The following is a 25,454-nucleotide window of genomic DNA, read 5'->3' as shown; positions in this document are numbered from 1 at the left end:
CAACACTGCCACCCATCCCTTCTATTATGTTTAATGTATGTAGAGTTTGGTGTCAGTGTTGCTTGTGTTGTTCACTTGTGTTCCTTTGGTGGTGAGAGAGGTTGGGGTTGGCTTAGGGTGTGATTGTTTGCTTGTGATTGGCTGTGGTGATCTTTGTTTTCGTGTGTGATTGAGGTGGGTGGGTGTTTTGGATCAGGTTAGCCATATTGATTTGTATGCTGTTGGTGGATTATTGTCATTGTCCTGTTGGGCTGTGTATGTGATAAAGGGGAGCCATACCGGGGTGAAGGCGTCTTCTTCTGTTTGGGTGGGACTAGATTTTATCTTTGGAAACCTTGGTTTCAATATATGTGTTTGAAAACACAGAAATGAGTGCAAAGATGTGCACCTTGCCCCATTTTGACTCCAGAAAAGACATTTATCTGGCTTCATAACTCAATGAGTGAGCGAGTGTCATTTAAATTGATCTACGGACATTTGTGGGGGGAAATGGAAATATGGGGAAAGGATTACTTGCTCCACCTTTATTTCCCCCCACAAATGCCCCTGGCTTTGTGTTATGAGAGAAATGCGGAGTTTACTGTTTTGTCCTTAGAAGTTTTGATTCTAATAATATGCGGGCTCTTGTCTGCAGGAAGCCTATATTGCTGACCTAGACGCCAAGAGTGGAGCCAGCCTAAAGTTGACCATCTTGAATCCCAAAGGCAGAATATGGACCATGGTGGCTGGAGGCGGCGCCTCCGTAGTGTACAGGTACCAAGCACATATCTTGTGGGAGTGGCAGCTGAATAATGTATGGTTCATCCTAAACTCCAAGTTCCATCTTTTGATTAGTCATCGTTTGCTCTTCCTTGCCCAATCATCCCACACGGGTTAATCATTGTTGGAATGGAATGAAGAGACTTTTGAGAGGTCCCTGGAACTCTTTCGGCGGTACATTGCCCTTAATACTTAGGAGATTTTGCTGTCCCTGAAATGGATCCTATGCTTAGGCCTTAGACAACATATTCCATATAAATACACAGACTGATAACCTGAGACATGATTTGCCACCCTGGGAATCTCTGCCATTTTTGCTTTGCTTTCAAAATGCAGTTGTAGCAAAAATGTATAGTGAGAATTCTCAGGTGTTTAGGCTTGTGGAGCACGGCTTCACCTATCAATGCTTCAGAGGCATGGTGGTCCTGCCACATTTTTCTCCAGTTGCCATGGTGGCTGGAAGAAACTGTGCTTAGGCTCAGTTATGACCACTGCTGGGTAAATTCTTACCAACACTTAACTTTGGGAAGCCGAGCATATTTTATGCAAGATAATTTGATACGCATGCACACACTTCAATTCTGCTAAGCGGGTTCTAATCCTCGCTAACTAAACTGGCTTCTCTGTTTCTGCAAAGTTCAAAACCCCACCACCACCTCCCGCTGTTGGCTGAGCTACCGTGTTGTCAAGTGGACATTTTATTTAACTACTGTGGCAGAATTTTCTGACTCTGAAGAGCAGTTCAGCCAGGATAGCTGATGCTCTTGCCTCAGTTCCTCGTCGTGAACTAGGAACGCAGCCTCGTTCTTGCTCCGCTTTCCACCGGGCCTTATAGGCATCCTTAGTTTCGCTGACTAAACCTTCTTAATATCACTTGTGTGCCTTCCACTTAGTGACACCATCTGTGACCTTGGTGGGGTGAACGAACTCGCCAACTATGGCGAATATTCTGGAGCTCCCAGTGAACAGCAGACCTACGACTATGCCAAGACTATCCTCTCCCTCATGACACGGGAAAAGCACCCAGAAGGTAAAAGAGAACGTGTGGGGTGGGTGGCACCTCAAGCCTGGGGACTGTTAGAATTCCTGCTCCATGATTGCAGTCATGGGATTGTTGTCTATCACATGATGGTGTATGTTTTGACTCCACAGAGTGGGAAGTCACGGAGACAGAATGTTTAAGCTACTCATTCTTTTTCTCTTTGCTGTCTGATGCTAGAGAGAGAGGGAGCCATGTTGCAGTGCTGCGTGTGTGTTAATATGCAAATAAAGTAGATTAGCCAAAATGCTGAGTTGCTGAGGTCTGTTATGCACGATGTGCAAACTCTACGGATCCCTAATTGTGCCGGTGTCTGTTGGCACCGGTCGCTATGATGTTCGGGCTGAAGAAAGCTTTTGAAGCTCCCAAACGATCGACCAGGAGGGAGAGAACATGCCAGTTGGGCATGTGTCTCTGCCAGGGTCCTACTCAAGTGTAGGCCGAGCTCCTGACAGGGACCATTCTGATTGGCCCAGGAGGCCATGCCCAACCAAATCCCCCTCTGACCAGCCATGTTCCACACCTTCCTCGAGCATTTTTGGCCTTCCTGGAATGAGCCACTAAACTGTGATATTGTCTCTTGGATGCGGAATGGAGAAAGGTGTGTTTTGTGTGTGGATGTAGAAACCTTGGGTGCGCCTTTTGTGTGTCAGGAGTGTGGTTTACTGTGGAAAGCTGTTTCATAGAAAGACTTGTTGCTCTTCGACGCAACACCTTGGTGGTCGGACGTTGGAACCACTGTTATCTTGAACCCATCCTAGTGCCTAGAAATGACCCAGTTAATGGTCCAGGCGGGATTGGCCAGGAAAAAGAATGTGACGACAAGCGAGGGAGAAGCAGATAAAGAGAAGAGAGGGAGCTGGCAGGTAGAGAAACTCAGATGGAGAAAGAGGAGAAGGTCAGTGAGAGGTGAGAGGAGGAGGGACAAGAGGAAGGAACAGTAGCAGGAAGGACCTGGTTTCTGACCTGGAAATGCTCCTACCTGGCTCGATGAAAGCCGAGGGGAAGCTTAATGGCCTCCTGGCCCCACAACCAACTAGATCCTTTGGGGACTGAGACTCCCTGCCCCAGTGGTCCTCTAGGAAGGCCTAGCCTCAACCAGACCCTACAGAACTTCTACCCTGGTGCATTTTCAATAACACCTTCCAAAGAAGCTGGTAAGGATTTAAGTCCTGCAACTGCTTGCTGCTGAATGTGGTGATAATGAGCGACGGGATTTCCAAAAGACAGCTTTTCTTCCACCCCCAGAGACATCTAGGTGCATTCAGAATTGCTTCAGGGAACCAATGTGTGCATGTTATTTTAAAATGACCCACAGCTATATTGGAGCATCTTCCTGGCCAGTGCTGGAATTACGTATAAGCTAAACAAGCTATAGCTCTTGCCCCCCCAAATTAAAGGAAAACTGGATGTACATATCACTAGAAATACCATCTTTTACACTCACTAAGTGTAACAGGGTACAAAGGTCTGCTGTCCCAATGAACAGTGTGGACTACTATGGTGATACTGACATTATATAAAAAATGCATTGTATTAACTACAATTGCATTGTTCAGGTTATAACACTTAATTTCATATTAATAAAGCTATTTATAATTATTAGTTTGCATCATATATTTACACCTATTATTATTTCATGTTATAGCAAGTTTCTAGAGACTAGATTATGAGTCTTTGTAAATTGTGTTTCTAAAGGAACTCTTGTTATTGCCAAATGCCAACGTGTTTGCATTATTAAGTTTGTTATGAATAAAAAATCATTTTAAGTTAGAGCTTAATAATTATTTCACTATTAATATACTACTTCTTCATTGTATTTCACTGTTAATATACTTCTTCTTAATTGTATTTCAGTTCAACAATTACTACTTTGATAAAATACATATTTTGTTAGGTGCAAATGGCTTTAGATACCTATCAGGTCCATCAATTACTATATAGCATATATTCAACACAAAAAACAGCGACAATTTATTGTTGACAAAGGACAGCTGGACATATAAAGGGCCTCGTTACCTTCAGTAGCTTAGGGCCTCATTAAACCTAAATCCAGCCCTGCTCCTGCCTATCGGCTGCTTCTAAAGCGCTCCAGGCCTAGAATTATGTTCTGGTATTTCTTAACAAATCAACTCCTTTCTCTTCCCTCTTGTTCCTTTCTCTACCTTGCACAGGCAAAATCCTGATCATCGGAGGGAGCATTGCTAACTTTACCAACGTGGCTGCCACCTTTAAGGTAAAGTTGATCCCGAAAAGGTGCATGGCACTGGTCATTCATATTGGCATCCTCATCTGAGTAGGCTGGTAAAGAAACATTTACGTTTTGCTGAGTTTCCAGGGTGGATTTGAACTGAACTGAATGGGCTGTTGACTCAGCACTGTCCGTACGAGTGCTGAGGGGAACTTAGGTTTCGTCTCGGGCAGGTTGCAGCACTGTGATAAGGTTCAGTACTCTTGCGAGGACCAGAAAATAGGTACTGCCTCTGGTCTTTCATCCTAATTGCAGTGCACTGAGCAAGGTAGCCTGTCCTTTAGCTTCTGCGGTGAGAGGAGGCAAAATCAGGCGAGGCAGAGAGATGTGGTGTGAGCATCGTTAATGTGGATTTTGTTGGCTTGATAGCTAGAGCTAGCCATGAGTGTCTGTGCATGATTCTCTGTTTTTCATATTTCCTTCTGCAGGGCATTGTGAGGGCTATTAAAGATTATCAGGGCCCTCTGAAAGAGCATGAGGTCAGGATCTTCGTGAGGAGAGGAGGCCCAAACTACCAGGAGGGCTTACGAGTCATGGGGGAAGTAGGTGAGCAAAGCCCTGAGGATTATTTAAACTTCAAATACTTCCTGCTTCCTCATTTGCTTTCATTTATTTTTGCTCTAAACCCGGTCCTTAGCCTCATTTAAAGAGCGTTGATGACAGCTGGCAACAAAGGTTTCTCAGTATGGCCCCTGGGGTTCCCCATCTGACTTCCAGCATGGCTGATGAAAAGAACCTTTATGCCCCTCAGCCAATCTCTTGAACTGGAGCCCAGAAGCAGGAGAAGGAAAGCCAGCAGACTTTCCAGTGCTTGCTCAGTTCAAAACATGGTTCTCTGTTTAAAAACCAGTGGCAGGCCCCAGGGCATTAAAGACTTGGTAACTCCAACTTTTGATATTCGGGCTACATTTTTTTAATGCTGCTAGATTAAGACTTCTCTCTTACACCTTCTCCCAGTAGTCCTAAACTTAACCGGTGATGGTCATTGCTGTGCACCCATGATAAAGCAAGGCCTCTCTTTAACTTCACCGTACAGTGGATGCTCGGGTTGCGAACGTGATCCATGTGGGATGCACGTTCACAACCCGCAGCGGCGCGTCTGCGCATGTGCGGGTTGCGATTCGGCGCTTCTGCGCATGCGCAAAGTGTGATTTAGCGCTTCTGCGCATGCGCGACTGCCAAAACCCGGACATAAGCCGTTCTGGTACTTTCGGGTTTCGGGGGTCCATAACCAGAAAAAACACAACCTGAAGCGTCTGTAACCCGAGGTATGACTGTGTTTCTATAGTGAGTCTTTGCAGGGAGGCTGCAGCCTGTTCTGATTCTGCTCTTTTTCTTTTGCATTCAGGGAAAACTACTGGCATTCCTATCCATGTCTTTGGTACGGAGACCCACATGACTGCCATTGTTGGCATGGCACTGGGACACCGGCCCATCCCAAACCAGCCCCCCACGGCAGCCCACACGGCAAACTTCCTCCTCAACGCCAGCGGCAGCTCCTCGGTAAGACTGGTACTACAATCCTGAGAGCCAGTGTGGCGTAGTGGTTAAGAGTGTCAGACTAGGACCTGGGAGTGAAGGTAAAGGGACCCCTGACCATTAGGTCCAGTTGTGGCCGACTCTGGGTTTGCGGCGCTCATCTCGCTTTATTGGCTGAGGGAGATGGCGTACAGTTTCTGGATCATGTGGCCACCATGACTAAGCCGCTTCTGGCGTACCAGAGCAGCACACGGAAACGCCGTTTACCTTATTGCCGGAGCAGTACCTATTTATCTACTTGCACTTTGACGTGCTTTCGCACTGCTAGGTTGGCAGGAGCAGGGACCGAGCAACGGGAGCTCATCCCGTCGCGGGGATTCAAACCGCCAACCTTCTGATTGGCAAGTCCTAGGCTCTGTGGTTTAACCCACAGCGCCACTTGCATCCCACCAGGGTTCAAATCTCCAGATGGCCTTAAAGCTCGCTAGGTGACCCTGGGCCTAGTCACTGCCTCTCAGTGAAACCTACCTCACAGGGTTGTTGCAGAGGGATTAAAGGAGGGAGGAGAGAACCTTGTAAGGCCGCCTTGAGCTCCTTGAGGGAAAAGGCGGGATCTGGAGGCAATAAATAATAATAATCCTACAGCACAAGAGTGGCTTATTTCCTGGCCTGTGGACCCACACTGATCCAGCCACCCCTTCAAGGGTCACATGCCAGCTCACACATTGATCACACGCAGGCACACTCAGTACGCATGCATGCTCACCACAGGACCAAATGTACACACACTTAGGTAGACAGCCCTCCCTACTCCAGCACTGGCATGGAGCTGGGAATGTTGCCTTTTACACTTAAAAAGTAAGGATTTACAGTTTTTTTTGTTCTATAGGACTCGCTTTTTTCCTCCTAAAAAGTAAAGGGAAATGTGTGTGAGTCTTATGGAGCGAATGCAGTCTGCGCAGCTATCACAGAAGCCAGAACAGCAAGAGGGATCACTGCTTTCACTGTGCAGCGATCCCTCTTGCTGTTCTGGCTTCTGCGATTCAGAATATATTTTTTCTTGTTTTCCTACTCCAAAAACCAGGTGCATCTTGTGGTCTGGTGCGTCTTATAGAGCGAAAAATACAGTATCTCCTGATTTGGTGCTGTGGCGTTCAGCACTAAGATGAGAGGTGGAAGTTTCCTCTTCCCGCCCTTTAGAGGAGATTTCTAAAGAGCAGGCAGAGGGATTTCATCTCCTTCCACTGTGGTTTGGTGGGCTGGATTTGGGCTGTGTGTGTGAGCGAGCCGCTAACCCCCTTTTTTCTGGCTTCTCTGTTCCCCTTCAGACCCCAGCAACAAGCAGAACAGCATCTTTTTCTGAGTGCAGACCCGACGATCTGGCTCCGGCAAAGAAGGCAAAGCAGACAACGCTTTCTGGTAAGCTCCCGGTTTCTCTCCCATTTCTTCAGATTCCCTCGCGGTGCTGCTTTCCCATTCCTGCGTGCCCTCCCTTTGCACTGGCTGCTGGAGCGTGGAAATCGGAAACGTAATATTTTCAGGGAATCCTTTCCACGTCTGTCCGTCCGTCCCCCTCTGCCCCCGCCCTGCCAAGGAGCATTTCCCATGGAATCCCTGCATTTTGCAGATAATTTTGGTAGCACGCGTTTGCATGTTGCGTTGACCAGGTCTGTTGTGCCTTGTTTCTTGCCTTGAGAAAAAAACAACCCTAGGCATCACTGTCTTTCTTTCTTTAAATTCAGGGACGGGGTGGGTGGGTTGGAGATCTTCTGAGCATCGCCTTCCACTGGAAACCTCCCCTTCAGCATATGAGCATGTAACGTCTTTGCACATAGCACCGCCCACTTCCTGATTTGTGCAAGGCAAGGTTTTTAGCTTCTGTTGCTGGCAGCTGCAATGCGAAACCAGTGCTGTTTGCAGGAATGTGGCTCTGGGTCTGCCTCTTGTGGGATCCTCTCCCTTCACTGGAACTTTTATCTCCCACACCAACTCCCCCTGCACATCCCTGGGGTTGATGCCCCAAAGTTTGAGATCCACCGATTCTGGGCCAGTTGCCTGCCATGATAGTTTTCACCCGCCCCACATTGATTGACACCTTTCCCCCTTTCCCTACTAGCCTGGTAAGATTCGAAAGAGGTCCTGGGTTCCTAGACACCCGGTTTGAAAACCACTATACTTAAGATTGCAGTCGCTTAAGCCCCTGCCCCGACACCCACCCCCCAGCAGCGTAATGTAAGACGAAAGCCAAGACAGGCAGCCTTGTTGGATTTCTTGCAATGGTCATTCTCTCTTTAACAGATGCGTCCCCACCTCCAAGACCTGTTCAAGGTAGGACCCCACCACTAGCTCAGCTCAGTGTCCAGCCTTGCTGCCAGCTGCTTGTGCAGTTAATTTCCAACGGGTGTCCTGTGTGGTTTTTGGTTTGGGTTGGCCGGTGTTATTCCTGCTCTTTACCCTTGCAGTTTTGTTGCCTGGTTTGTCCCTGTCCCCTCTTGTCCCTGGTAATGTGGCTTTTTTAAAACACCTCTCTCTATCTCTCTTCTTTCCCCTCTTGCCTCTTATTTATTTTTTCCCCCTAAAACACAATTGTGGGAAAAGAAGGGCCTGTGATCACCAACTACCATATTAGTCTGCATATAAGTCGCCCTCGAATGCAGGCCACAACCCTAAAATGAGATATCTTTGAAAGCGGGGAGGAAAAATACCGTAAATCGCTGGCAGCATCCAGTGTCTTTCACGGTCTCTGGATTCCGATCACAATGAACAATTCTCTTGGCAACCAGTGCCACCTGTTGAGAAGGACGGGCAATGGTTATACACAAGGTCCCACCTTAAATCACAGCTTTTCTACCTGTTAAGACAGTGATTATAGACCTGTCTCAGGTTTTATGCAAGCCAGAATTGGGGAAAGAGTGCAGACTATATTCAGACTGATGTGGTATTATTGTCAAGTCTTTTTAAACCTTTCCCTTGCTCTCAGAGTGGTACAGTTCCAATGCAATCTTTATTGGCCCTCCTGATATTGAATTGTGAGCTGGTTTGCCACCAACTTTGCAGATGTCAGGCATATAGTGCTTTCGCCACTGCAGAGGGCAGAAATCGACGGATGCGCCCCATCTGCGTCCATAGCCAGCGGTTTTTAGTGCAGTGCTGCAAATTCAGAGCGAATTTATTTATTTTTTAAGAGCGGAAGAGGAATTCCACAAAAATTCAGACTGTGTCTATTTATCTTTACCTGTCTCTATTCATGCTCTTTGATCGGCACTATCTTATCCTTTAGTCACTGGAGTTTAGAGTAAGCTGTTCTTGCTGAGGAATTTTCTGTTGGGAATCTTCATCTGCATGATTTTAATAGGCTCACAGGAATGCAGTGCTATAGGACAGAAGATACTATTCCAACAACAACAACGACCTTCCGTCAAAATATTCCCAGGAAGGATCACACCAATAAAACCATTGCAAAACAAGTTTTTTTCCTGTGGCTTACAGTTTGTGGTTTGTCTGGGGAAGCTGAACCACCAGCTGGGTTTGGATAACACGCTAAGCCCAAATAATGGCTTGGCTTAGCTTAGCTTAGCACAGCAAAGAAACAGCTGGGGAGCCCCAGTCTCCTCTCTGGGAGCTCTCATGTTGGTTCGCTTTCTCACATTAAGCCATAGCACAGGGGTAGGCAACCTAAGGTCCATGAGCCACAAGCGGCCCAGGGGGGTCGTTTAACCGGCCCATGAGCCACCCCTGAACTGAGCTGCCCGCTCAGCGAATCCCTGTGCGCTGCGCTAAACTGGTGCAGCACAGCACTGGGATTGCTTCCACTGCACCAGAAATTGCGTCTGTGCAGACGCGGATGCCGAAAATCACGTCTGCGCAGACACCGAAAATCACGTGCGCAGTCTGACCCCTGCATAGCATTACCTTAGCGTTGCATGTGGACGAGGGCGCTACAATAACTTCTTGCATTTTGCCTGGCGTTCCTTGATGGAAGAGCAGCAATAAGCGAATCAAATCCTGGACTTCTCCTTCCAGATAGGAGATGGGATGCTTGTTCCCTTGGCCCTTCTCCCTTGTTTTCATCCTGCCTCTGTTTCCTGCTCCCTCCCCCAATCCTTTAGGTACTTTAAGGTTTGGTCTGTCATAAACATCCAAATACCCTTTTTTTACCCTATCCCACTTCAACATTTGTGGTGGATTGTGGTGGTTTTTAGAAGTCTGGTTGGTGTGTTTAAGCTGCTTTTGTGTGCTGCCACTCAGCAGAATGAAACATTGGGTGGGTAAGTGGGATCTCTGATTGGGGACCTCCGTTGGAGTGTGTTTGCATGTTGGCGATGGAGTGGCTGCCATTGTAATGAAAACCACCAGGGCAACCTTCCTCAGCCCAATGCTCTCCAGATGTTGACTCCATCCTCCCTGACCATTGTCCAGGCTGGCTTGAAGGTCTGATGGAAGCTGGAACCCAACAATACCTGGAGGGTCATCCCTGTTTCAGAATCATCATTACAGCTCCTAGTTCTAATATAGCTTTCAGTATCTACAACAGGAAGAACATATTGCAATGGAGGGATTGCCCACCTCCGTAATTAAATACAGTGGTACCTTGCAAGACGAATGCCTCGGAAGACGAAAAATTTGCAAAACGAAAGGGTTTTTCGTTTTTTGAGTTGCTTCACAAGACGGATTTCCCTATGGTCTTTCAAGTTTGTTTCCTTTGTCTTGCAAGTTTGTTTCCTTTTTCTTAAAACCGTGCATTCACCAACACAAGCAACGCTGACACCAAACTCTACATACATTAAACATAATAGAAACACCGCCACCCGACCCCACCCCCATCCATCCTCCCTCTCCCCACCCCCCCTTTCTTTTTTCTTTCTGTTTTCTTCTCCCCCTAATGCCTCAACAAATGAAACGGATTTGTAAAACCGTGCATTCACTTCGAGGAGCAACTCACAGCACGCGGTGTGGTAGCCTTTTTTGAGGTTTTTGAAGACTTTGGTGATGTTTGAAGCTTTTCCAAAGTCCGTGATTCGCAAGACGAAAAAATCGCAAGACGAAAAAACTCGCGGAACGAATTAATTTCGTCTTGCGAGGCACCACTGTACTAGGCAACCTTGTTGGTTGCTCCTCTGTCCCCACAGGTGTCAGGTGTTTGGGATTACAATTGAGGAGCTCTCAAACTTTGCTATTAGTGAACTTTCAAGTCTCAAATCACTGCTTCCCAAGTCTCTGCAAATGTACCACAAGACAAAGCCAGATACCCATATCCTTTACTGGTACTGTGGTTGGCTGGTTTTCAGTCTTGTGGTTTCAATATTGAGCAGGTTCTGTTTTATGTAAGTGGCCTTGGGGATCCCTCTGAGATAGGAGGGAGGTGTAGAAAGCTGTGGGACGCCTGTTGTTCCCTCTGCCCCTTCAGCACTTCCAGGTATGCTCCGAAACGTGTAGCTGGGCGTTTTGGCATTATTTCAAAACTCCTGATAGCTGAATTAAAATGAGAGGCATGTCACTCTTATACTTGAAAATACTTGTGGGTTTTTTTGTTTGTCTTGTTTTTCGAGGATAAGATCTGCCCTGAGAGAAGTCGCCCTTGCTTCTGCACAAGTTGCTGTTTAGAGCCAGAGGCGTAGCAAGCTCAGGTGGTACCCAGTGCGGAAATCTTTTTGTCACCCCCCACATTGCAATTTTTGGGAACGTTGCCCAAAGTTGTTGAGCTTCTTTTAGGGAGGGTGCCCCAAAGTTGTTGAGCTTTTTTCGTGATCAGTGGGGTCGGATTTTCGCGATCGGCGGGCGGCACTTGCACTGCCCACGACTGCCGATTGTGAAAATCTGACCACTGATTGCAAAAATACGCCTGCCGGGGATTCGAGCGCTGCCTGTCGGGGAATGCCAGGCTGATCGCCGGCTGTATTTTCGTGATCAGCGGGTGGATTTTCACGACAACATTCACATCAGTCACAAAAAATCTGCCCACCAGGGGTGCGAACACCACTATGCCTATCAACCTGGGGGGATTTTGTAACCACCACCCCAGGCATGACACCAGGGGACACCCTCACACCCACCTTCCATCGCCCCTGTTTAGAGCATGCCCTTGATTTGGAGAAAAGCAGAGACTTCTGCAGAGATGCAGTGGGCAGTTTTGTTATGGCTCTGCACCAGGGGTCACTGAATGGTCCAGTGCAGAGGCACACCAAAATTGTTCAGTTCAGAGTGTTTCGCTCTCCTGGGGGGGTGCTTAGGGATCACAGAAGCTTTCCAATATGAGTCTCTCTCTCTCTCTCTCTCTCTCTCTCTCTCTCTCTCTCTCTCTCTCTGTGTGTGTGTGTGTGTGTGGCACTATTTTGTGTCCATCCTGTAGTTTCTCTCATTCTTTCTGGAGACCACCAACCTTCAGGAGTGAGAAGCGCAGACGCTTTTCGTTGTACTGATTTAGGGGAGCAGTTGGGTCAGTCAAGATCTCCATTTAAGAGGGAATTTTCAGAAACGCCCCAAGATTGTCTGAGCCCCCTTTGGAAGAAGCTTACAGCTTTGTTTACATATCTTTGTAAGAGTAGCCAGTGTGTGCCTTGAAGGGTGGTAGACAGGAAACCTTCCCAGTAAGAAGATGATGACTTTGGCTGCTTTCTGTCTCTCATGCTTCGCTTCCTACGAATGGCTGGTATGCGCCTCCTTCCTGTAATGCAGAGAGAGATGCTTGACCAGGGATGGCTTTTGCGGTGGCATGCCTGGCCATGCGCTGCTGCTTGGAGCCTTTCTGTATGGATGTTAAACGTCTGGCCCTGGGCGGGCGGGGTCGTCTTCTCTTTCCCCCTCATGCAGGTAAAGCCACCACCTTGTTCAGCCGCCACACCAAGGCGATCGTCTGGGGGATGCAGACCCGGGCTGTGCAGGGCATGCTGGACTTCGACTACGTCTGCTCCAGAGACGAGCCTTCAGTGGCTGCCATGGTTTATCCATTCACGTATGTTTGCAGCGCCTCTGTCCCACGTTTGGGGGAGAGGGGACCTGCTCCTGTTGCATCTACCTGCTGCATCTTAATTCCTTTCTGCCATTTTTCTGCGGCGGTGGAAATTTGTAGCTAGGCTGGGATAAGCGCTGTCCTGCTAAATATTATATATTTCCTTTCCCCCCCCTTTTGTTGCAAACTTGTACATTGCTTTTGTGCTTTGCCCTCTTCAATCTGATTCCCTTTCATCTCTTGTCTCAAATTGAGGCACCAGTGCAGTGCCGAATTTACGTATAAGCTAAACAAGCTATAGCTTAGGGCCCCACTCTCTTGGGGGCCCAAAAACATTCAAAGGAAAAGAACTGGATGTACATTTCCAAAATATAAGATAAAAAATGAATAAAATGAAACCTACATACAGCAACAATGTTTTATGTTGTGTAGGCTCCTCTGATGTAAATCATGGGCCCCGCCTGCTCCCTAAAATATCACTGGATTGCTCATTTCTATATATAGGGTGCCTACATTCTGCATGGACCAGTTGCCTCACAACGTGCAAATGGCTTGAGATACCTATTTGGTCCAGAAATTACCATATAGTATATATTCAACATGGGTGGTGCTGTGGGTAAAACCTCAGCGCCTAGGACTTGCCGATCGCATGGTCGGCGGTTCGAATCCCCGTGGCGGGGTGCGCTCCAGTCGTTCAGTCCCAGCGCCTGCCAACCTAGCAGTTCGAAAGCACCCCCGGGTGCAAGTAGATAAATAGGGACCGCTTACTAGCGGGAAGGTAAACGGTGTTTCCGTGTGCTGCGCTGGCTCGCCAGATGCAGCTTGTCACGCTGGCCACGTGACCCGGAAGTGTCTCCGGACAGCGCTGGCCCCTGGCCTCTTGAGTGAGATGGGCGCACAACCCTAGAGTCGGACACAACTGGCCCGTATGGGCAGGGGTACCTTTACCTTTACCTTTATATATTCAACAGGGACGCGGGTGGCGCTGTGGGTAAAAGCCTCAGCGCCTAGGGCTTGCCGATCGAAAGGTCGGCAGTTCGAATCCCCGCAGTGGGGTGCGCTCCCGCTGCTCGGTCCCAGCGCCTGCCAACCTAGCAGTTCGAAAGCACCCTCGGGTGCAAGTAGATAAATAGGGACCGCTTTCTAGCGGGAAGGTAAACGGCGTTTCCGTGTGCAGCTCTGGCTTGCCAGAGCAGCGATGTCACGCTGGCCACGTGACCCGGAAGTGTCTTCGGACAACGCTGGCCCCTGGCCTCTTGAGTGAGATGGGCGCACAACCCCAGAGTCTGGCAAGACTGGCCCGTACGGGCAGGGGTACCTTTACCTTTACCTTTATATATTCAACACAAAAAACAGCGACAATTTGTTGTTGACAAAGGACAGCTGGACATAAAAGGACCCCATTACCTTCAGTACCTTAGGGCCTCATCAAACCTAAACCCGGCTCTGTCCCAGTACATCCCATACCCTCCTGCATCATCTAAGTCACACCTACCGTGCATTGCAGCCTGTGTCATGGTCCTTGACATCATTTGACATTACCTGGTCCTGGGGTTTACATAGTACTGGTAGAATCCCTGCCATTCATGCACTTGTTGCTTCTTCCCACAAACTAGCAAGCTGGTTGCCCTCTAGTAGAATTTCATTATCGCCCATTGCATTTGCATAGCTGCCCCTTTTTTGTTCTGTTTCCTTCCTCCCCCCCCCCCCATGCTCCCATTAGGGCTGGGCGATATCCTGTTTTCAGCATCGCGATATACCAGCAGCTAGACATCGCAATACATCACAATATCTGAAATAAGGATAGAGCTATGTAGAGGCATTGGCTGGCTTCATGGTTTTCCCCACATCATGGTTTTTGCATAGAGCACACACACACACACACACACACACACACACACACACCCATCTTTGATTTGCAACATATTGCCAGGTCAAGAATTATGTAACCGATATCACAATACGGACCTCAAACCGGTTTTGGACGATATATCGCCTAGCCCTAACACACGTCATGATTCGTGATTTATTGCCAGGCCAAAAATTATGAAACCAATATCAAGACAATACACTTCAAACTGGTTTTGGACGATAGATTAATATATTGCCCAGCCCTAGGAAACTCGGCCACAGGTAAATTAGCTTCATCTTGGCTGTGCATAGAAAACTAGCCTGCTCCAAAGGAGACTAGGCTGGAGCCCTCCTGCTTGTGAGCTCTCTTCCTGAGGGATTGTTGTTTCTGTGGTATGGATGAGCATTCAGACATGTTTGCCTCTACCCTGAAGTTTGGCATACCAGATGGAGATTGACCACCTCAGGGAGAACTAAGGCTTAGATGGGACCGGGAAAAGAAGTTCCCATTTCCCTACAGCAACAGAAGCTCCACAAGTGTTGCCCAAAGCAGTAATGCACATTCCCCACACTGGGAAACGTGCCACTGTTTTCGCCCTCATGTGCACCTTCATTTCTCTCTCTGTTGCAGCAGATAATTAATGTTGGGGCTTGTGATGCGTTTCCTTGCAGTGGGGACCACAAACAGAAGTTCTACTGGGGCCACAAAGAGATACTCATCCCCGTCTTCAAGAACATGGCAGACGCCATGAAGAAGCACCCGGAAGTGGATGTGCTGATCAACTTTGCATCCCTCCGCTCGGCCTACGACAGCACCGTGGAGACCATGAACCACCCGCAGGTGTGTGGAGTGGAGTTGGCGGGATCTGTGACCCAAGTTCTGAGGAGGAACAGAAGCGAACAAAAAATGATACAGTGGTACCTCGGGTTACATACGCTTCAGGTTACAGACTCTGCTAACCCAGAAATATTACCTCGGGTTAAGAATTTTGCTTCAGGATGAGAACAGAAATCGTGCGGCGGCAGAAATCGACGGAACGAATTAAGTACTTAACCCGAGGTACCACAGCTTCCAGTCACACGTAGACTGAATGTGCAATGGGCAGAGGGGGATTGTGCCTAATTTATATAGGTTGCAAAATCCAGCTTTTCTTGTGGCAGATATTTGATTGTCTGATGATACCCACAGTCCTGGTTTTAGGATTTCTTCTTCATTTTTAAATTCTGCACCCAAGAGCTTTAGAAAGCCTTGATAGTTGCCAATGTTTTTCTAATCCTCCCTATCGCTGAGGAGGGTTAGACTCCAGGAGGTCATTGCCGGTGCTGATTCTCTCTTGGTCTGCAGATCCGCACTGTGGCCATCATTGCAGAAGGCATCCCAGAGGCGCTGACTCGCCGGTTGATCAAGATGGCAGACGAGAAAGGCGTCACCATTATCGGGCCTGCAACGGTGAGAGAAGAAGAAACCATGGCTTTCTGTGGCTTATTCTGCTTCATTGATTTGTTTTTAACTTGCATTGATGTGAAAATCTATAAATTCTTTACTGCACAGTGGCAAAGTATAATAAGGATTAATGATTAATGATTAATAATAATTACTTATACCCCACCCATCTGGCCAGGCCTCCCCAGCCATTCTGGGTGGCTCCCAACAGAATATTAAAAACACAATAAAACATCAAACATTAAAAACTTCCCTGAACAGCGTTGCCTTCAGATGTCTTCCCCGCCCCACTTTTGTTCCCACCACAAAAATTGTGGGATCTGGTGAAGCCATAAATAAATACATGGGGGCTGAATCAGATCCCCAAATTGTGGGTCACACCTTCTACTCTCACAGATGGATCTGTTACTGCTACGTTGATGAAAGACCTTTTTTTAAAAAAAGGCAAATTGAGGGTAAATAAGTTAGGAGCAAATATGCTCTGTGATTGGCTCTGGGCCTGATTTGCATATCCAAAAATCCCTTGTCACATGTACAAAAATTCTGGATTTGAATTTCCCGTTTTACGAAAGAGAGAATTTTCGAAACTGTTGAGCTGTTATTACACAAACCACAACCGCTCCAATATTTCATCTCCTTCGTTTTTGTTTGTAGGTAGGTGGAATCAAGCCTGGCTGCTTCAAGATCGGAAACACAGGTGGAATGCTAGATAACATCTTGGCATCTAAGCTGTACCGCCCCGGAAGTGTAGCTTATGTCTCCCGCTCAGGAGGGATGTCCAATGAACTTAACAACATCATCTCCAGGACCACAGATGGCGTCTTTGAAGGGGTGGCCATTGGTGGGGATAGGTGAGAGCGGCGGCCCAAGCGATATTCCGTGTATTCTGAAATCCTTGTTCAATCCATCCATCCATCTCCTTTATTGGCACACACAGGATACAAAAGTATACAAGTCAAAGCGTAAAATTGACATCTGTTCGTAAAAGGAGATACTTTTGAGACGAATCTCTTACGGTGATACCTTGGGCTACGAACTTAATTTGTTCCGGTGGTCCGTTCTTAACCTGAGACCGTTCTTAACCTGAAGCGCACTTTCGCTAATGGGGCCTCCTGCTGTTGCCGTGCCGCCAGCACATGATTTCCGTTCTCATCCTGGGGCAAAGTTTCTAACCCAAGGTACTACTTCCGGGTTAGTGGAGTTTGTAATCCGAAGTATCTGTAACCCGAGGTAACACCTCGGGTTACATACGCTTCAGGTTACAGACTCCGCTAACACAGAAATAGTACCTCAGGTACTTTGCTTCAGGATGAGAACAGAAATCGTGCTCTGGCGGCGCGGCAGCGGTGGGAGGCTCCATTAGCTAAAGTGGTGCTTCAGGTTAACAGTTTCAGGTTAAGAACGGACCTCCGGAACGAATTAAGTACTTAACCCGAGGTACCACTGTACAGACATAATAAGGCTAAAAAGTGCCTCTCAAGTCTTACGGCAACATAGTTTTAATTCCACATTCTCCCTAATGCCATGCCTACAACTGTTCCATCGAAAGGAAACCCTGAAGAAGCCAGAGCAATCTTAACTTTTCTTTCAGCATAGGGTTTAAATATTTACCACAGATTTTTGCATGATATGGGCAGTAAAACAGAACATTCGCAATGGTTTTGACCTGTTTTTACACCTCAAGGAAACCCTTGTTGTGTGAATTGTACTTCTGGTTTTAAAATACACCCACCCACACCAGTTGTGCAGCCCAGTGTTTTGTGTAATGGAATAAATTCTTCTATCCCTCTCTGTTGTGGACAGAGAGCCGTCGATAAAAATTGTTGAGCCTTTGAGACCGGAGTTGAAATCTGGGCTGTTTGTGTTGTACAATATTCTTTAAGCAGCAGAATCTTCTTAACATAAACGCCTGACAAAAAAAATGTTGTTCCCTTGTACCTAGATACCCTGGCTCCACTTTCATGGACCACGTTTTACGCTACCAAGACACGCCTGGGGTGAAGATGATAGTCGTGTTAGGAGAGGTGAGTACCTTCAAGTTTGTTTTTCTGTCTCCAGCATCACTTGGCAGTGGTATCTTTGTGGCTTCATCTTAACATACGGAGCTGCCTTAGAAGTCCTGTTGCTCCATCTAGCTCTGTATTGTCTACATTGACTGATAGTGGCTCTGAGAGTTTCATCTAGAAGTAGATGATGATTTGTGTGGTCAATATGCCTAAAGCTCCACTGTACACTACAGACGTATGAATGCTTGGCCGCAGAGGAGGCTGACTTGAGTCCTCACATGACCTTCCTTTGCATTTGCTGAGCACTGTCTTCTCAGCTGTGCCACCACTGTTGCGAAAGCCCCTCCTTCCAGAAGGAAGCTTGACCAACAGCACCTCTGTATTCCCTTTAGACATCTTGTGCTCTTATTTTGCCTGGCATTTGGCATACGGGCTTTGGGAAAGCATTTTATTTTGTAGCTGCTTTTTCTCTGAAGATATGGGACTTCTATGAGATCTTTTAAATACAGTGGTACCTTGGTTTTTGAATGCCGTAAACCCGGAAGTTTTCAAACACATCTCAGAAGTCAAACATGCTGCAGCAATTCTTCTGAATACAGTGGTGCCTCTCAAGACGAAATTAATCCGTTCCGTGAGGCTCTTCGTATAGCGGTTTTTTCGTCTTGCGAAGCAAGCCCATTGACAGCTTAGCAGATTAGCGCTATTAGTGGTTTAGCGGCTTTTAGCGGATCAGCTGATAAGCGGCTTAGTGGCTTAGGAAAAGGGGGGGAAAGGGGAAAAAACCCGCAGGAACTCGCAAGACATTTCGTCTTGCGAAGCAAGCCCATAGGGAAATTCGTTTTGCGAAGCGCCTCCAAAACGGAAAACCCTTTCGTCTAGCGGGTTTTCCGTCTTGTGAGGCGTTCGTCTTGCGGGGCACCACTGTACTGAGTTTTCCGTATTGAGTTTTCCATACTGAGGCTTCCGTATTGAGTTTTCGGATTTCAAACATTTTGGAACTCGAACGGTCTTCCGGAATGGATTACGTTCGAAAACCGAGGTACGACTGTGTGTGTGTGTGGAATCTGTTCCGGAAGTCCGTTCGACTTCCAAAATGTTCGAAAACCACAGCACGGCTTCCGATTGGCTGTGGGAAGGTTCTGCAGCCAATCAGAAGCTGTTGGACATTCAGCTTCCAAAATTAGTTTGCAAACCGGAACGGTCACTTCCGGGATTGCGACATTTGGGAGCCAAAACATTTGGGAACTAAACTGTTTAACTTCCAAGGTGAGAGAGAGAGAGAGAGAGAGAGAGAGAGAGAGAGAGAGAGAGAGTTGTAGGTAGCCTTTAAAAAAAGCAACCTCACTGGCCTTTCATTTTATGGGGTTTACTTTAAACTGCATTGAATGGAACAACAGCATACAAATATTTAAATTAAAACAAAATCTGCACATCTTCATCCTTCGATACAGGATTTCCCAAACTTGGGTCTTTGGCAGTTTTTGGACTACAGTTCCCACCATCCCTGACTACTGGTCCTGCTGGTTAGGGATGATGGGAGTTGTAATCTTTTTATGTAGCTCTCTTTATAGTTCTGTAGCCCTTGTGGTCCAATTTCACCTGCAAAAGTGGGGATTGATTTGGCGAAATACTTTTTTCTATTTTAAGAAAATAGGCTGTGCCCACATGGGTTGAGTTGCTGCCCTTGACTCCTTTTTTCTTTTCTTTTTTTTTTTAGATTGGAGGAACGGAGGAGTACAAGATCTGTAGGGGTGTTAAAGAAGGCCGGATCACTAAGCCTGTTGTCTGCTGGTGCATTGGGACTTGTGCAACGATGTTCTCTTCAGAGGTAAGGGAGGAATACATTGAATGGGGGTAGAAAAGCTATTTATTATAGTTGGGAGTGCTGGATCTTTGATTATATTAAACAGCTGTCGAAATCACGGATTCTAAAACTGGGAATGCATATGGGGGCCGGTACGTTTCAACGGCAGCAGAATTCCTGGACCTGTAGCAGAGTGGCTCAGCAAGTGCTGCTTGTGTGCATGAGCTTGCAGAAGAGAGAGTCCATATGCTGTTGTTTCAGTAAACTAGACAGCTTTATTTACAGCAAGATAAACAATCCATCAGGGACACGGGTGGCGCTGTGGGTTAAACCACAAAGCCTAGGACTTGCCGATCAGAAGGTTGGTGGTTCGAATCCCCGTGATGGGGTGAGCTCCCGTTGCTTGGTCCCTGCTCCTGCCAACCTAGCAGTTCAAAAGCACATCAAAGTAGATAAATAGGTACCACTCCGGCGAGAAGGTAAACAGCATTTCTGTGCGCTACTCTGGTTTGCCAGAAGCGGCTTAGTCATGCTGGCCACTTGACTCGGAAGCTGTACGCCGGCTCCCTCGGCCAATAAAGCGAGATGAGCGCCGCAACCCCAGAGTCGGTCACGACTGGAGCTGATGGTCAGGGGTCCCTTTACCTTTACTTAAACAATCCATTGGAAGATGCAGACATTGCGTCTTCCTTGTCACGGCAGAAAAATGAAAGTAACTCACAGACCAAGAAAACAGCCTCCCCCCCCCCCGATGTGGAGAAAGCCCCTCCCCAGATGCAGGACACACTGAGCTGTTAACCCTGTAAGCTTTAAACCTCACAATGCAAGCCCAGCAGCGACCCAAAAGGGCTCCTAGGTGCAAGTTACATTGTGATGAAGCTTTTGGCACCGAGAGAGGAGACCGTTGGATTCTCAGTGGGAAAATGAGGTCGAGGAACATCCAAATACGAACAGAAGAAAAGCCCTTTTGGATCAGGACAAAAGTCCAGTATCCTGTTCCTGCAGGAGCTGCAGGAAACCGTCAAGCAGGGCTCGAAAATGAAAGCAACCCCCCCCCCAAAAAAAACCTCCTGTGGTTTCTAGTAGCTGGCATTAAGGAGCATTTGTTTGCTATGATGTTAATTTAATGAATCAAACACTTGTCTTGCTAAAGACCAGGGCCGGATTTAGGTTTGATGAGGCCCTAAGCTACTGAAGGTAATGGGCCCCCGTTTATATGTCCAGCTGTCCAGGGTGGTGTAGTGGTTAAGAGCGGTAGACTTGTAATCTGGGGAACCGGGTTCGCTTCCCCGCTCCTCCACATGCAGCTGCTGGGTGACCTTGGTCTAGTCACGCTTCTCTGAAGTCTCTCAGCCCCACTCACCTCACAGAGTGTTTGTTGTGGGGGAGGAAGGGAAAGGAGAATGTTAGCTGCTTTGAGACTCCTTAGGGTAGTGATAAAGCGGGATATCAAATCCAAACTCTTCTTCTTTGTCAACAACAATTTGTCACTGTCTTTTTGTGTTGAATATTTGTGCTATGTCATGGGTAGGCAAACTAAGGCCCGGGGGCCGGATCTGACCCAATCGCCTTCTAAATCCGGCCCACGGACAGTCAGTCCGGGAATCAGCGTGTTTTTACATGTGTAGAATGTGCCCTTTTATTTAAAATGCATCTCTGGGTTATTTGTGGGGCCTGCCTGGTGTTTTTACATGAGTAGAATGTAGGCTTTTATTTAAAATGCACCTCTGGGTTATATGTGGGGCATAGGAATTTGTTCATCCCCCCCCCCCAATATAGTCTGCCCCCCCCATAAGGTCTGAGGGACAGTGGACTGGCCCCCTGCTGAAAAAGTTTGCTGACCCCTGTGCTATTTATGAACCTAATGGATATCTAAAGCCATTTGCACATGTTGCCATGCAACCAGTCCATGCAGAATGTAGGCACCCTATATATAGAAAGGAGCAAACCAGTGATATTTCAGGGAGCAGGCGGCGCCCATTACTTACATCAGAGGAGCCTACACAACACAAAACACTATTGCTGTATGTAGGTTTTATTTTATTTGTTTTTTATCTTATATTTTGGAAATGTACATCTAGTTTTTTTTCCCCCTTTAAATTTTTTTGGGCCCCAAGAGAGTGGGGCCCTAAGCTATAGCTTGTTTAGCGTAAATCCGGCACTGCTAAAGACCCACCTGTCCTTGTTATAACAGGTGCAGTTCGGCCATGCCGGAGCTTGTGCCAATCAGGTATCTGAAACTGCAGTGGCCAAGAACCAAGCTCTGAAGGAAGTGGGCGTTTTTGTACCGCATAGTTTTGACGAGCTGGGCGATGTGATTCAGTAAGTAATATTTTTTTCAAACAAGCAAACATCAAGCTGTATTGTTGTTTCATTGCTATGGCCGATGGCTGACGCAAATAAAGATTCATTGATTCATTCATTCATTCATTCATTCATTCATCAAGCTGTAACAGGCCAACACATAGCCTCTTCCATGTCCTTCTCTCAGGTCAGTGTACGAAGATCTGGTTTCCAAGGGAGTGATTGAACCAGCCCAGGAAGTGCCTCCCCCTACTGTGCCAATGGATTACTCGTGGGCAAGGGTAAGTCTGCTCTTTTCCAAGCGGTTACTGAAAGAGCTAGGAGGATGCATGGCTTCTTGGAATAACACAATCAAAGTGTAATGCTAAAAGAAATTGGTGGAAGCAAAAGAACAATTGCATTATCCACAACCAGGGTAGATTTGATTTAAATCACTAGTCCATAAGTCTTGATTTAAATCTTCTTTTTTTACTGAAATACTCATTCTTGCTGGTATAATCTTAATATTCACAACCAGATGAAGGTTTCATTTTTGGAATAATAAATTTTCAGGGTAGTTTTTACAGTTATATCAGAAATTGCTGATGTGGTTATACTATTAGAAATACACAGACAGATAATTATGAAAATATTGTGAGGTTTAATAAGTTAACTGTTTATATTTGGACAGCTTTTCTGCTGTACTTTATTGGAAGGAGAAAAATAAACATTTCCTTAATAACAATTTAGACAATTTACTTAACTCAGCAATAACATTATAGCATATATATCCATGTTTGTTAACTGATGTGGTTAAACATTTTTTTAAAAAAACAACAACCTTAGACTGAGTTTTAGCACACATGAAAAACCTAAAACATATCCTTATTTCCTGATGACTAGCCTTTGGACTATAATGGAACTTAAATAGAAATAGATTTCCCCTCCAAAAGCATTTTATTTTAAAAATCTGATTTAAATCACAAAAATCCGATTTAAATTAAAAAAAATCCAATTTAAATTTAAAAAAATAATCTGATTTTTATTTTTTTTATTTTTGTAAAAAATCATTGATTTTTATTCACCCTGTTCACAACATGCCTTCTGCAAACCTTTCTGAACTGAATATATAGAAGCATTTCCTTTACAAAGAAAAGAGTTCTAGAAGAGTTCTAGTCTTGTTTCTGTACGGAGGGGATTCTCTGTTTGGAAGAGTGTTTGTTTGTCCCCACCAGCAGTTTGACACGAAATTGCTCAAGCTCAGGTCTGCAACCTCCACTAGGTCTAGATCAGATTCTCTCTTGTTGTTTTTACAACTTCTTTGTTTGTGCACTCAACTTTCAGGAGCTTGGTTTGATTCGGAAACCAGCCTCTTTCATGACTAGCATCTGTGATGAACGGGGCCAGGAACTGATCTATGCCGGCATGCCCATCACTGAAGTCTTCAAGGAAGAAATGGGAATTGGGGGTGTTCTGGGCTTATTGTGGTTCCAGAGAAGGTAGGTGTAGTTACTGTCCTGCTTGTTATTATTTGTCTATTATTAGTGTACAGTGGTACCTCAGTTTAAGAACAGTCCAGTTTAAGAATGATTTGGTTTACAAACTCCACAAAACCAGAAATACAGTGGTACCTCGGGTTACGCTTCAGGTTACAGACTACGCCAACCCAGAAATAGTACCTCGGGTTAAGAATTTTGCTTCAGGATGAGAACAGAAATTGTGTTCCGGCGGCAGCAGGAGGCCCTATTAGCTAAAGTGGTGCTTCAGGTTAAGAACAATTTCAGGTTAAGAACAGACCTCCAGAACGAATTAAGTACCACTGTGGTACCACTGTGCTGTCTTGGTTTGAGAACTTTACCACCTTGGTCTAAGAATGGAATCCGAACGGTGGAAGGGCACTGACAGCAGGAGGCTTCATTAGGGAAAGCGCGCCTTGGTTTAAGAATGGTTTTGGTTTAAGAACAGACTTCCGGAACGGATTAAGTTCATAAACCAAGGTACCACTGTATTTATAATCCTCTTCAGTGAAGAACATTGCACATAATAAAACTGTAGATAAAACACAACTGAAACCCACAAAAACATGTGAAATAATTATAATTGAAAGTTGTATGGATAGCACAGTTGTTCGCCCACCAGCCTTGGAGACATAATGGCATGGGACAGTTGGGCTGTGCTATTCTGTTGGTTGCTTTTTTAAAATAATTTTTTTTTAGTTTTCAATTACAACCATCCAAGAATAGACTCATTGCAACGATGCCAAACTATAATACAATTAATAATACCTATCATTGAGATACCAAATTATACAATTTAGGTGGCCCCCCGTGTGCTAGAATTGATGGTTTGATGATTTATCCATTATCCTATCTGTAAGGTTTCTTCCTGTCCTTGTAATATACTCTGCCTATCAGTTATTGCTGTTCTCTATGTTCTCCACTGAAGGGACACAGGTGGCGCTGTGGGTTAAAGCCTCAGCGCCTAGGACTTGCCGATTGAAAGGTCGGCGGTTCGAATCCCTGCGGCGGGGTGCGCTCCCGCTGCTCGGTCCCAGCGCCTGCCAACCTAGCAGTTCGAAAGCACCTCCGGGTGCAAGTAGATAAATAGGGACCGCTTACCAGCGGGAAGGTAAACGGCGTTTCCGTGTGCGGCTCTGGCTCGCCAGAGCAGCGATGTCACGCTGGCCTCGTGACCCGGAAGTGTCTCCGGTCAGCGCTGGCCCCTGGCCTCTTGAGTGAGATGGGCGCACCAACCCCAGAGTCTGTCAAGACTGGCCCGTACGGGCAGGGGTACCTTTACCTTTACCTTTATCATTGAGATACCAAATTATACAATTTAGGTGGCCCCCCGTGTGCTAGAATTGATGGTTTGATGATTTATCAATTATCCTATCTGTAATGTTTTTTCCTGTCCTTGTAATATACTCTGCCTATCAGTTATTGCTGTTCTCTATGTTCTCCATTGGGCAGAGCGAGTGTCCCATTGTCGTTTCATAAGTTCTCCATTGCTCTGCCCCAGCTTCATTGTTTTGTAACTTCAGAAACAGCTGCAAAAATCACACTGTCCTGATAAATATGCCGTCCTTGCCATTTTTCTCTCAGCCTGGGAAGGAGATTGAGCTGTCGAACTTCAAATACAGTGGTGCCTTGGTTCTCAAACTTAATCCTTCCCAGAAGTCCGTTACGAAACCAAAGTGTTCCAAAACCAAGCCGTGCTTTCCCGTAGAAAGTAATGCAAAACGGATTAATCCATTGCAGACTTTTAAAAACAACCCCTAAAACAACAATTTAACATGAATTTTACTCCTTAACGAGACCATTGATCCATAAAATTACGGTAAAGCAATAAACAATGTACTGCAGTCACACAATCAATCAATCAATCAATCAATCAATCAATCAATCAGTCAGTCAGTAGCTGAACTGGGTTCCACACAGTCAAATAAACAAACCAAAAAAAAGAGCCACAAAACCACAAAATAAATAGCAAAAACAGCAGAAATGTGGCCCTCAAATCAGAAGCGTAACGCTCAAAACGGAGCACGTTCGGCTTCGAAAAAAGTTCGCAAACCGGAACACTTACTTCCAGG

The 25,454-nt window shown here is 46.3% G+C and overlaps 1 protein-coding gene across 2 annotated transcripts in view; it reads left to right on the top strand.

Moving 5' to 3' along the window:
- The window catches only part of ACLY (ATP citrate lyase), a 60,064-nt gene that overhangs the window by 26,727 nt on the left and 7,883 nt on the right, over positions 1–25,454 (top strand). The window contains exons 8-23 of one of the 2 annotated variants that reach the window (XM_083709123.1): positions 635–753; positions 1,653–1,789; positions 3,973–4,034; positions 4,478–4,595; positions 5,398–5,552; positions 6,857–6,947; positions 7,827–7,856; positions 12,339–12,480; positions 15,001–15,169; positions 15,674–15,778; positions 16,427–16,623; positions 17,715–17,796; positions 19,496–19,606; positions 21,777–21,904; positions 22,074–22,167; positions 23,210–23,364. In XM_083709123.1, coding sequence (XP_083565249.1) covers positions 635–753; positions 1,653–1,789; positions 3,973–4,034; positions 4,478–4,595; positions 5,398–5,552; positions 6,857–6,947; positions 7,827–7,856; positions 12,339–12,480; positions 15,001–15,169; positions 15,674–15,778; positions 16,427–16,623; positions 17,715–17,796; positions 19,496–19,606; positions 21,777–21,904; positions 22,074–22,167; positions 23,210–23,364 — 1,895 coding nt within the window. The remainder of the gene's footprint in view (positions 1–634; positions 754–1,652; positions 1,790–3,972; positions 4,035–4,477; positions 4,596–5,397; positions 5,553–6,856; positions 6,948–7,826; positions 7,857–12,338; positions 12,481–15,000; positions 15,170–15,673; positions 15,779–16,426; positions 16,624–17,714; positions 17,797–19,495; positions 19,607–21,776; positions 21,905–22,073; positions 22,168–23,209; positions 23,365–25,454) is intronic. The other variant, XM_083709124.1, reaches the window with a different exon arrangement.

The sequence above is a fragment of the Podarcis gaigeae genome, assembly GCF_964106915.1.
Source record: "Podarcis gaigeae genome assembly, chromosome: 13".
NCBI lineage: Eukaryota > Metazoa > Chordata > Lepidosauria > Squamata > Lacertidae > Podarcis > Podarcis gaigeae.
Note: the sequence above shows the minus strand (reverse complement) of the source record. Positions and strands in the feature narration are given on the sequence as shown.